Raw genomic sequence first — 11,466 nt, 5'->3', positions numbered from 1 at the left:
GGATTACTTGTAATCGCCTTCCGAATGACATTTGCGGCAAAGCGAGAGGAGATGATGATGAGACTACAGGTACAAGCCAGCGGGCTCCGAGCCTTGCTTCCGGTCAATGACGCGCTCCCTAGCCGTGGTGAAGTCCTTCTTCGTGACCCGCATCCTTCTCTCTCTCAAAGCCAAGAGACCCGCCTCGGTCACGAGCGACTTGATGTCGGCTCCACTGAGCTCGTCCTTCATTGCAACAAATTCTTCCAGCTTGACGTCTTCGTCGAGATTCATCCGGCTCGTGTGCAGGCGGAAAATGTGCCTGACCAATTCACGTCAGCTCCCTGCTGCACTGCCAGAAAGAAGAGGGGAATCCGACAAAAGCGCAAAACTCACATCTTGGTCTTTTCGTCTGGCATGGGGAATTCAATCTTTCGGTCGATTCGGCCAGGTCGGATGAGTGCGGGATCCAGAGACTCGATTTTGTTCTGTTGGGGTTCTCAAAGTCAGAATCACACAAGCCTGAGGGAGATGCAACGACAGACTCACCGTAGCCATGATGACCTTTACGTCGTGCCGCGTGTCGAAACCGTCGAGCTGATTGAGGAGCTCAAGAAGCGTCCTCTGAATCTCTCGCTCTCCTCCGCTCGACGAGTCGTACCTGTTGTGGCAAGGTCAAGGAGTCAAAATGTGAGAAGGTCACAAGAAACAAATGAGGCTACCCACCTCTTGGTTCCAATCGCATCGATTTCGTCGATGAAGACGATGCTGGGCGCATGCTCTTCAGCGACCCTGAAGAGCTCTCGAACAAGCTTAGGTCCATCTCCGAGATACTTTTGAATGAGCTCGGATCCAACGACACGGAGGAAGGTGGCCGACGTCTGGTTGGCCACGGCCTTTGCCAGCAATGTCTTGCCCGTACCAGGCACACCATACAAAATGACACCCTTCGGAGGCTTGATGCCCATCTCCTCGTACAGCTCTGGATGCGTGAGCGGAAGCTCGACCGATTCCTGAGAGACGATAGATCAGTAGGCTGTCATGAGGGGAGGTAATTGGGGAAGCACCTACCTTGATCTCTTGAATCTGCTGCTCGAGACCTCCCACATCCTCATAGCTCTCGGCAGGCGCCTTGTCGAGCTTCATGACGCTAACCATGGGGTCGGTATCATCGCTGAGAACACCAACAATGGCCATGGCCTTGTGATGGAGCAGGACGCTGCAGCCAGGTTCGAGCATGTCCTTGTCGACGAAGCTCATGATGCTGACGTAGTACTCTGGTCCCGTTGCGCTGCTAACAATGGCGTGATCATCGTCAATGATCTCTTCGAGCGTGCCGACACCCATTGGGCTTCCTCGGAGGTCGTCGACCCGATTCCGCTCTTCGGCCGCCTTGTCCTCCTGCGGCTTGAGGCGCTCCTGGTTATGGACAAACTCTTCCTCGAGAAGGAGGTGGTCTTTGATGCGCTCCATCTTGAGCAGCTTGAGCCTGCATCGCGTGTTTGGATGCACAGCCGGCAGCTTCGTCGAGGCGTCTGGTCCCTTTCTCTTCTTCTTGCCTACTCGTGTCGGCAGCGGCGGCTCCCACTTCTTCTGCTGGTCCTTCTGCAAGCGGTGATGAAGAAACGTCAACAAACGGCTCTCCAGGCCCGATGCATGCAATTCCAGGGTACAAGCTCACCTTGTTCTTATCATTGTTTCCTCCCGGTCGCCCGCTCTGCCCGCTCGGTGCCTGACCCATCGTTGCTAAGCGTCGAGTGGTGGCGCCTGTACTGGTGTTGGTTCACGTCAATGGGCGACGACGAAACTGGAGGCCGCGAATGCAAGTAGTGATCGGGCCGCGTATTAGCCACGTGTCGCGTCAATCTTCCATTTGGCCACCCACCACCCAAAGACAATTCTACACTGCTGATCCATCGATTTCGAAAGAGCCAAGTACGGACAGAAAGCAACACATTCTACGAAAGTGATCATACAGATGTCGGAAATGCCCTCGTTTCGCCAATCTTCATGACGATGAACTCGTCCTCTGCCAGCCCGATACGCTCAGCTTCCTCCTTGAGATGCTTAGGCGGCTCGTTGACATCTTCTGGTGTGAGGCGGAAGGAGCCCCAGTGTATGCCAATGCTCTTCTTGCTCTTGACTTCCTTGTGCGCCCTGACGCTGTCCCGGGGCGCCATATGGATGGTCGACATGAACGATCGGGGCAGGTAAGCGCCAATAGGAATGGCGGAGAGATCAAAGGGCCCAAGGAGGTCGCCAATCTCTTTGAAGGCCTGTTGTTTCCGCTATCGTCTTCAGCGCTGGCCCATTGCAGTCATTTCACGGAGCACACTCACCGGACAACAAGGCTGGGCGTCCTCTTGCTCCCTAGTCATACCTCTCGAGACATTGCGGTAGCCCGTCTTTGAACCTCTCATGTTAGCATCGAGCAGGAATTTGCGCCTGTCGGGAAGCCAGACTCACATCGCCGGCAAAATAGAACTTCTTGCCCTCACACTCAAAGGTAAAGCCGGCCCAGAGTGTCTTGTTGCGGTCCAGGAGGCCCCGCCCCGAAAAGTGCTGAGCGGGTACGCAGGTGACCTGGACCGAGGCAGAGCCTGGAAAGTTGAGCTGACGGGAATCCCACCAATCCAGCTCGGTGATGTTCTCCTTCTTGACGCCCATCGAGTGGAAGAAGGCGGCCACGCCGAGCGTACACAGAATGTGCGGGGGACTTTTGGAAGGGGATGGTGGGTTGAGAATCGCCTTGACGGTGTCGTAATCCAAATGATCATAGTGATTGCTGCGCAAAAGTCAGTTGGTGTCAGCACAGAGCGAGCGCAGAAGAACGGTGGGAGAGCGTCACCCACTGGCTGAAAACGAGTAGGTCGGGCCAAACGCCTGCCTCCTCACTCTCGGCCATCGCAGTGATGCTGGTGGGTGTATCCGTGTAGCGGGCCGGCCCGATATATTGCGAGGGGGAGCAGCGCTTTGACAGAACCGGATCGGTGAGGATGCTCAGATAAGCCGGTGAGTCGGATCCCGAGGACTTGAGTGGCATTCGAACGTGGCAGCCAGCGTGGCTATGGAGGGAGCCCAGGTGAGTTACATTCTACGAGCATCAGACGCAATGGCAGAGTCGTAACTTACCCAATCCAGGTGAAGAGAATGTCGTCTGCGCCCACCGCAGAGCTCTGCGGCTTCCAATCGCACTGCGAAACATCGGGCAAATTGTTGGGGTCCAGCGGCGCATCCTCCCAGTCAAACATGCGGGCCTTGAGGAACCCTAGCAGGCCGTTGAGAGTGGCCGACGGCCACGGCAATCGGAAGCCCGCGCCGTTGGGATTGTGGTGCGGCGGCGGCTTTGTCTGATAAAAGGCGGGGGCCTGCACGGGCCGTGCGGGCTGCGTGACTTGGACGCTCCTCGTCGACATGGTTCTCCGCGCGAACTTGGCTAGGTGGGTCAGTGGGCTGTGGTGCCTCGCCAGCAAATTGTTCATCACCCTTTCCCTTGGTATAAGGGCGGCGAGGAGGCGGAGAACAGATTACCAATCGCGGGAGGAGGATTCCGGGAAGGAGAGATTGGACCAGCTGCTGCGCGCGAGCTTGTTTCTTTTAGACTAGATTTACTGTTTTGGGCAGCTGTGCAGTGACAAGAGCGCCGATCGAGCCGCACGGACTCCTGCTGGACGACTGGACCCCGGACAAATTAGCCATGAACGTTTGCTGAAACAAAGGTGGTCATTTCTCCGAGTGTCCCTGACAGGGAGGAGAGAGACAGGCGTTGTCACTAGGATCTTCGGTTCCTAGACGAACGCATGGGATGCCGTTCTCTTGCTGTGGTGCCTCTCGTGCCTAGCAAGTAGGAACGGTCACGCGGTCCACACGCGTGCGGTGACCTCACCCTTGGCGTTGTTTTACCACCGACCTCGCGTTGGTGGCAAGAATCATCTACAACTGGGCGCTATCCCTGCCAAGTTGTGGTGACCATGCATAGCATATATAAATATGGTGTTCAATAGGCCATCTGGTCCCCCATAAGCCTCAATACGCTCAATTTTGCCTTTTCACAAACACTCTCGCCCAACATGAAGGTCGCTTTCACTGCCATTGCCGCACTCGCCGCCCTCGCCGCGACTACCACGGCGCTGCCAGTGGAAGCGCAAGGGCAAGCGATCCAAGTACGTGCAGATGGGTGCAAGATCACAGGTCCCAAGTGCTTCGCGGACGGGCACTGCGAAGAGGGCAAAGTCGAATGTGGCCCAGGCGTGCAAAACGAGGTCATTGCGCCCGAGGACCACCGTCAGCCTCCCGCTCCGCCCGTCGACCCTGCCTCTGCTGCCGAACCTGCTCAGCCAGCTGCAGAAGGTGCTGACCCGGGCACCAGCACGTCTGTTCCCGCGTCTTCGTCCACCACTCGCGGCCCTCTCGTCGGCCCGACTGGCGACAACGTCACAATTCAAGCGCCGTAAGCCTGCATCCTTCATCAATCCCTGTTGCATCCATTTGTCCTCATTACGCTGCGATGACGAGCAGTACGGCCAGCCCCTTCCCCTCTAATCTATCTGTAATTGCTGCTGAATGGCAGAGTCGCATCTCGCACTTTTCACGGCTCCTGCTCCCGACTTCTGGAACAAAGAATTAATCGAGGAAAGCCGGAAGCCGAAAAAGAAGGAAAAAAAAAAGTGAGACATGCTTGGATTGCCCGGGTGCAGCCCATGCATCGTCCATATCTACACCGCCCGAAAGTACGTCTTCGCAGCAGATGCCATAAGATCGAGGATCTTGTTAATGATGCTGCCTTAATGAGGCCCATTTACAGCTCCTCCAGACTTGTCATTGTTGAACGAGGCGGAAGAGGAGCCAGGCTCTCAAGCGGATTCTGGTCCGGCTTTGAGGCTTGCAGAAGCTGAAGGCATTGTTTATAGATCGTGCTCTCCCACAGAGAGGAATCTGATGTGATGAAAGCTTGCCGGTTGTGCATTCATAGCACCATTCATCGACCTGGAACAAAATAGGCCGGGAAGAAAGCAAGTGAGAAAACTAGAGCATGCAAAAGCGGATCCGAAGGGGAGCGAAGCACGTCTATGCTGGTTGTTGCACCTCTCTATCTTTTGTCAGGGTCCCAATTTGAGTTATCCCGCTGCTTTTCTCCTTAGTCCGACTGTAAGAGTAAGTGTCTAGGGTTGATAAGTGAAGAAGGTTGGATTTATATTTTTTAGAAAAAATTGGAGAGACGGAGAAGACAAGCGCGAGCAAAGGCGCCAGGCAGGCAGGCAGGCAGGCCAAGGCTTCGGTCGGTCGGTTTCAGTCTTGTTGATCGTGTCGGTCTGAGACATACAAGGGCGTTTGAGAAGCCAAGGAAAATGCCGCTGGGTCGGACCAGGCGGGCAGGCGGTGCAGGGGAGGGGACTTCGTCGCCCTCGTCATCCTCACCCTCACCATCATCGGTTGCTGGTGGGAGATCTCTGCTCGCTTCCCCGCCGTGGAGGAAGAGGGCCCTGTCATTTGACCGCCAACGAGCGCCGTCTCACCATCCTCTGCTTTCCGCTGCCCCACGCATCACCACCAAGCCCGACGACATTGGCGGCGCGCCTGTGCACCAGTCGTTTCCTACCACGGCCGGGACACCGACCACATCGAGGAGCGCGACGCCCACGCCGTATTTCAGCGCCGGTGGAAGGAGGCTCGCAACTTCGCTGTCGTCAAGGCGGCCCTCGATGGACGCTGCAAGCGCGAGCGTAGTAGAGCCAGCAGGACCGAGCAGTAGCAGCAACATCAGCGGGCGTCCCTCTGTTGATTCGGGCCCCAGCGCTGGTCCGACAGCAAGCGGGCTATCTGGCTGGGTCAGCAGCCGGCGGAGGGCTGCATCGCCCCTCTCGCCATCCTTTCCACCCCCGGCAGCCTCGTCATCCTGGGTCCGCAGACAGCGGGCAGGAGAAGCAGACGAAGGCGAAACGGTTGAGATGATCAGGCCGCCTTCGCCCCGACCACGGCCGTCGTATGACGGCACCGAAGTAGGAAGCGTGGCGAGGAGTGTGGGCAGCGGCGCAATGGCAGCATCCACGAGCTCGGCCGGCGCATCGGAGGCCTCGACGGTGCGGCCTGCCAAGGCGAGCATCGATGGCGGCGGCCGCGGCGGTGGCGGCAGCACCAGCACCAGCACCAGCAATACTGGCACGCCAACAGGCCATGCCACGAGCAGCAGCACGAGCGGGCTATCGCGCTTCTTTGGCACACGCAGGCGAAAGCAAAAGAATGGCACCAAGGCTCTGAGCGTCGATGTGGCGCGGGCGGCGGACCCGCAACCTTTTGACTCACCGCCACTAGCCGTCATTGCCCGCAGCAATGGGCAGGGGCAGGGGCAAGAGGAAGGAGGCACCGGCCGAGCGAGAACGTCGAGACCTGCGAGCGCTTCTGGCCGATCTGCGGGCTCGTCTACACTCAACCAGACCAAGATGCCCCAGCAGCTCTCTCCCAATCTCGCAGGTCAGCGAAAGCGTGCACCGCTAGGAACGCCAGCCTCGGATGGCTCTGGCGGCTTCTCCTTTCCTCCCAAGCCTACCACCCCGGCGGTCGATGCAGAGCCGTCGTCGTCGACGTCGCCCTTCTCCTCTTCCTCACAGAGCAAGCACAGCCTGGGCAGATCGAGGTCTCTTGCCTCTGCGTCCAAACTGCGTCAGTTCCAACAGAGGCTCGCTCCACCAGGGCGAGGAGAAGAAGGAGGAGGAGGAGGAGGAGGAGGAGGAAGAGCAGGCCCTTCGCAATCAAAGCCGCCAGCCTCTCCAAACTTCTTCGACTGGCAGTGGGTCGGGCCTTTCACGGGAGAAGACGAGCGCAAAGCCTCGCTACATTCACCCAGCCTGTCGGTCCCTCTTGCTGCAATGCCTACGTCTACGACACCGACATTGTCACTAGGCAATAGAGAGTATTCGACTCCCGACAGCCGCAAGACCTCAGTAGAGTCTCGGACTCGGTCGCCGTCGCAAGTTGCACCGATTCGGCCGCAACAACGCAGGCACAGGACAACGAGCCTCGCAGATCGCCTCACGTCTTTCTTCTCGTCATCGGCATCGGCCACTCACCCTGCTGACCAGCACGGCCAGTCACTCAACACTTCAGACCAAGTCGTGGATCTCGATGCAATCACGCTGAATCGGTCTCTTCCTGCGGATGAGCAAGACCATGAAGACGACGACGACGACGACTTGTCGCACCCGCGATCGTCAGCGCACACTGCGGCAGCGACGACGACGATGACGACGACGACGACGTCAAGCCGAGGATCGACTGTGAAGAGGAAGGCAAGCTTGCAGCGTTCCCACTCGCGCATCTTGCCCCAACGCATCAGGCAGTTCTCCTTTGGCAGACGACCCTCGTCTAGCTCGGGTACATTGACGATGGTTGACAACCTACAAACTTCCTCACAAGCACCGAATGCCGACATCGAGAAGCTCAAGAAGAAGGAAGATCACCACAATTCGACGACGTCGACCTATCACGACTTTCGAAGCTCGGGCTCGGCTGCCGTCCTCTCGCCCGCCGTGGCCAGCTCGGCGGCAAGCCCGTCGGACGTACGTGCCTCGGCGCTGCTGCAGAAGCAGCGAGCTTCGCCGACGGCCTCGACACCGCTTTCGATTGCGACTGCCTCCTCGCCCAAGGTGGCACGCAAGTTCAGCCTTAAGCGCGTCATGGCGCCCAAGTTTGGCGACTTTGGCCGAGAAGGGGTGCCTGGCACTCCCGAGATCGAGGGGTGGAAGACTCCGAAGATTGAGCCCGGTCAAGAGTCAGATGCTGGTCCAGCAGAGCAGAATCGCAGCGAGAATTGGGTGCAGGTCATTGCCGATGATCGCATCAACCAGATTGGCCTCGGTCTCGGCCCGCTGGATGCGTCCACGGGAGGCAACCTTTCGGGAGAAGCCAAGAGGATGAGTCGTAGACTGCAACTGCTACCCACTCCCGATCTTTCGGGCTCGCCCATGAGCGGCAGGGCTCTCTTGAGGGAGGCTGGCATCGCAAGTCGCATGAGCTCCAACCCTCCCAGCAGAGACGGCAGTGCCACACCTCGACCGGTAGGAGGAGAAACATTCGTGAGGTCGGAGACTCAGGCGGCACCTGAAGAGCAGCAGCTGCAGCAGCAGCAGCAACAACAGGAGCAGGAAACAGAACCAGGGATCGACACTGAAAGCGAGCTTGTGTACGCGAGGGATACCCAAAGCCCTGCCCTCGGCCTGCAGCTCAACCCTACTGACGAAGATCATCAGGGACGTCTGCGCGACTCGAGATCAGCACCTTTTGTCTCGGGGCTGGATGCCTTGTCAACCGGCTGGGCATCTCCTACGACAGTGCCTTCTGAGACTGGTCGGGATACACCTGTCGCTCGTCGCGATGAGGAGAATCAAGAGCAAGACGACCAGAAACCAGTGCAACACGAGACTGAAGGCCGCCCCGAGGCATCCATGTCGCAGCATTGGAATGATGCGTCCACCCATACCACCAGCTCGAACAGTAGCAGTGGATACAATCGCCCACAATCCCTCATTAGCGCAGATGGGAATGACACGCCCATCGTTCGACTGCAACGGCTCGTTGTTGACACGACGGAAGACGAAGAAGGCAGCCAAGCTCAGGACACGAGAGCCAGGGATAGCGACTTCTTCTTTCGACCGCTCTCGTCGTCGAACCGACAGAATCATTCCGGAGGCAACGAGCCCATTGAGAGCTTACAATCTCCATCGCGATCGTCCCAAGCTCTTCCAGGGATGGCACCTTCGGATGCAGAGCAGGAGCAGCGCTCGATTTCGGCAGAGACAGCGCCCGTATCGTCGCCTGCCATGACGGCAGCCTCGGAGAGCGCCTTGTCGGGCGAAGCGCATACGGTCACGTCGATGCACTCATCGGGCTCCAGCACCCTGAATGCGCGTCTCTTTAGCGATCGAATGCGGGCCCAAAGGCAGAACCAGCAACCACAGATGACGCTGATGAGCGGTCTCTCCTCCAGCGGCAGTGCGAATACACCCAGGCTCTCCACTGTCGCGAGTGCCAGCAGGAGCAGGGAGCTGTTGTTCTCAGCCGATGATCAAGAAGAGGAAGAGATGATGGGCAGGACTTCTTCCTCATCTTCGAAGCGCACATCCGTGCAAAAGCCGTCGAACGATGCAGCGAGGACATCGCCGGGTGAGGCCCCGCCCAGGACCTCGACTTCGTCCTCTGCTGCGGGAGCGCGGAAGGGCGCCAATCGCACGAGCGGCATGCCGAGCGAGACTGGTACCATCTTTTCGAGCGGATCTTCCTCTGTCCTCGAAGCAGAGGTATCCCAGGCCCAAAGACTGAAGGCAGTGCCACTGAGAAAGTTCAAGGTCGAGGAGTGGGCGCGAAAGGTGGGCGACACAGCCCCAGCAGAGGAAGATGAAGGACAAGGCCCAGCTCCGAAGGAAGAGAAAAAGGATAGCTCGAAGGACTCACTGCCGGAGATCCCTGATGAACCACTTTCGAGCGCAGACGAGGTGCCTCTGACAGCCCGTCAAGAGGAGACCAGTGGCGTTGCAGCAGCTGTGTCGACACCCACTCTACCATCCGAAGATGCAAGGCTGGGCTTTGCACCAATGAAGCGACGAAGAAAGGTGTCAACATCGCCAAAATCTCGAGAGGAAGGCATCTCTCTCGGTGGAGAGCGACGACCGAGCAATCTAAGCAGCAGCAGCAGCGTCACAGGTGCGGACGCAGACGAAATGATGCCCTCTGTCTTCAACTACAGGCGGCCGACCCAAGCAGTCACGACTGAGCTGCCGTCGAATTCATCGTCAATGTCCTCATTGAAGGGTGAGGGGGGCCGGAGAGAGGCTAGCGCAAGCCCAGCCGCGAGGAGGTCGAAAAGGGCCGCTTCATCGTCTTCAAGGAGGAAGAAGAGCGAAAAGGCTCCGATCTCGCGCATCTTCGCGCTGGACGACAGTGGTGGTAAGACTTTGCGCCCATCGAGGAGCGGCAACCTGGTCTCGGCGGCAAACAGCGACGACGACGAACAGGTGCAGCGAAGGGGCATCGTGCCCAAGTCTTCCGAAGTGAAGGTAGCTGGAGAGGTCAAGAAGAGCGAAGGGAAGGACGTAGACGAACACAGCAAGGGCCATCAGCGATCGGCAAGCGCCAAGACTTCTTCGTCCGCGTCCCCAAGCCATCGTAGGCGCCGCGGCCATGCCAAGAATCAGAGCAGTGGAGATGGGGAATCCTCGCCGAGGAGAAAGGCGTCGTATCTCACGTCGGAAGAGGCTGCCTTGGCGAAGAGAAGAGAGAGAGCCGAGCGGGAGAGATTGACGAAGGAGAAGGAGAAGGAGAGGCAGGAAGCCAGACAGGCAGCATATGCAAGGAGGAAGAAGGCCGATCCATTGCTGGCCGCAAGACTGGCGCTGGTTGGCCTGGCTGATGAGCCTGTGACGACAGCAATGACATCGACGGAGAGCAGGCTTGCTTCCTCTTCGGCAGCAACGGAAGTTGAAGAGGAAAAGCCAGAGCGAGAGGCAAGATCGGAAGCAACGACCAGAAAGGAACAGCCCATCAACATTGAGAGTAAAACGATGCTGGCCTTTCCCACCCTGTCAACCGCCGAGGCCACGCGAGACTCGCCAGTGTTGTTGCCGAGAAGCTTCGATAGCCTGCATACCAAGAACAAGCCCTCGACAGCATCTGTCGCAACCGTGCAGAGCATGGCAAGCTTGCTTGCAGCACTCGATTTTCCACAGCCACCCGTGAGGGACACCGAGGCCCAGCGATCCGATGATGGAACCGTGCTTTCGAGAGCCGGGTTTGCACAGTGGGACCGCGAAGCTCTCAAGACCATCGAGGCGACCGCCGGTGACACTCGCGGCGACTCGAACGACAACGAGCCATCCGGATCAAAGGCCACAAACGTGGAAGAGAAAGAAGGCAAAGGCCCCTTGAAACCAACAGCAGCCGCACTGGAGACATCCCTGCGAAGGGCTAGATCTGTCTCGTCGACGCCGACCAAGTCTCCACGGCTCTCAATGCCTGCTCAGACGCAGGCAACGGCAAAGGCAGAATCGAGTCTTCCTGCAGGCGGCGGTACAAGGCTAGAGCACAGTTTCATATTCTCTTCGAAATCGCCGGTTGCGCGCAAAACGGGACCCATCGAAGATGATGCTGAGACGGTGACGGGGAGCCCGTCGGAGTCCACTCTCGACGTGCACGGACATCGCCGTAAGCTGTCGAGGGAAGCGACGTTGCGGCAGTCGCCCGTCGAGGCAAAGAGGCCAGAGGTGGTCTCGCCCACGAGACTCTCGCCTTCTCAGTCTCCATTGCCATCGACCACAGCATCTACTGCTGGGATAAACGCGACGTCAAAGCATCGGAGTCAAGTACCCACGATTGAACGCTTTTCGATGGTCGTTCCGCTTGGCTCTGCTCAAGAGAGGAACATGTGAATGAAACGAGGAGAAGAAGGACGAGTTCAGAACGAAGAATGTGAGATCATTTGTATCTATATCCATAGCT

General features: G+C 58.1%; 3 protein-coding genes across 3 annotated transcripts; 1 reads left to right on the top strand and 2 right to left on the bottom strand.

Moving 5' to 3' along the window:
- Positions 1-63: 63 nt before the first annotated feature.
- FA10DRAFT_224920 (putative RPT2-26S proteasome regulatory subunit) lies at positions 64-1,720 on the bottom strand (the record flags this gene model as incomplete). The annotated part of the gene is made up of 6 exons (XM_025518628.1): positions 64-301; positions 376-467; positions 529-640; positions 706-992; positions 1,051-1,584; positions 1,661-1,720. The coding sequence occupies 6 exons, from the start codon at positions 1,718-1,720 to the stop codon at positions 64-66; spliced, it is 1,323 nt and encodes a 440-aa protein (XP_025379960.1).
- Positions 1,541-3,744, bottom strand: FA10DRAFT_5155 (N-acyl-phosphatidylethanolamine-hydrolyzing phospholipase D). Its single transcript, XM_025525538.1, has 7 exons — positions 3,112-3,744; positions 2,832-3,044; positions 2,446-2,764; positions 2,319-2,384; positions 1,865-2,255; positions 1,661-1,786; positions 1,541-1,584 (listed from the first exon to the last, which is right to left on the bottom strand). The coding sequence occupies exons 1-5, from the start codon at positions 3,459-3,461 to the stop codon at positions 1,950-1,952; spliced, it is 1,254 nt and encodes a 417-aa protein (XP_025379959.1). The 5' UTR covers positions 3,462-3,744; the 3' UTR covers positions 1,541-1,584; positions 1,661-1,786; positions 1,865-1,949.
- A 305-nt stretch (positions 3,745-4,049) lies between these two features.
- On the top strand, positions 4,050-11,396 carry FA10DRAFT_257190 (hypothetical protein; the record flags this gene model as incomplete). The annotated part of the gene is made up of 6 exons (XM_025519842.1): positions 4,050-4,429; positions 4,677-4,709; positions 4,980-4,995; positions 5,121-5,133; positions 5,184-5,261; positions 5,356-11,396. 6 exons carry the CDS (start codon positions 4,050-4,052, stop codon positions 11,394-11,396), a joined length of 6,561 nt encoding a protein of 2,186 aa, XP_025379958.1.
- Between the last annotated feature and the right edge of the window lie 70 nt (positions 11,397-11,466).

This window comes from Acaromyces ingoldii (genome assembly GCF_003144295.1).
Source record: "Acaromyces ingoldii strain MCA 4198 unplaced genomic scaffold FA10scaffold_1, whole genome shotgun sequence".
Taxonomy (NCBI): Eukaryota; Fungi; Basidiomycota; class Exobasidiomycetes; order Exobasidiales; family Cryptobasidiaceae; genus Acaromyces; species Acaromyces ingoldii.
The sequence above is the reverse complement of the archived record's forward strand: the minus strand, read 5'-3'. Positions and strand labels throughout refer to the sequence as shown.

What these genes read in the sequence shown, in the direction of transcription:
- FA10DRAFT_5155 (XM_025525538.1), bottom strand. Translation starts at nt 3,461, where the DNA reads ATGAACAATTTGCTGGCGAGGCACCACAGCCCACTGACCCACCTAGCC. An exon ending in ATTCTCTTCACCTGGATTGG is followed by an intron (nt 3,045 to 3,111) that starts GTAAGTTACGAC and finishes CTCCCTCCATAG; the next exon opens with CCACGCTGGCTGCCACGTTC. An exon ending in GACCTACTCGTTTTCAGCCA is followed by an intron (nt 2,765 to 2,831) that starts GTGGGTGACGCT and finishes ACTTTTGCGCAG; the next exon opens with CAATCACTATGATCATTTGG.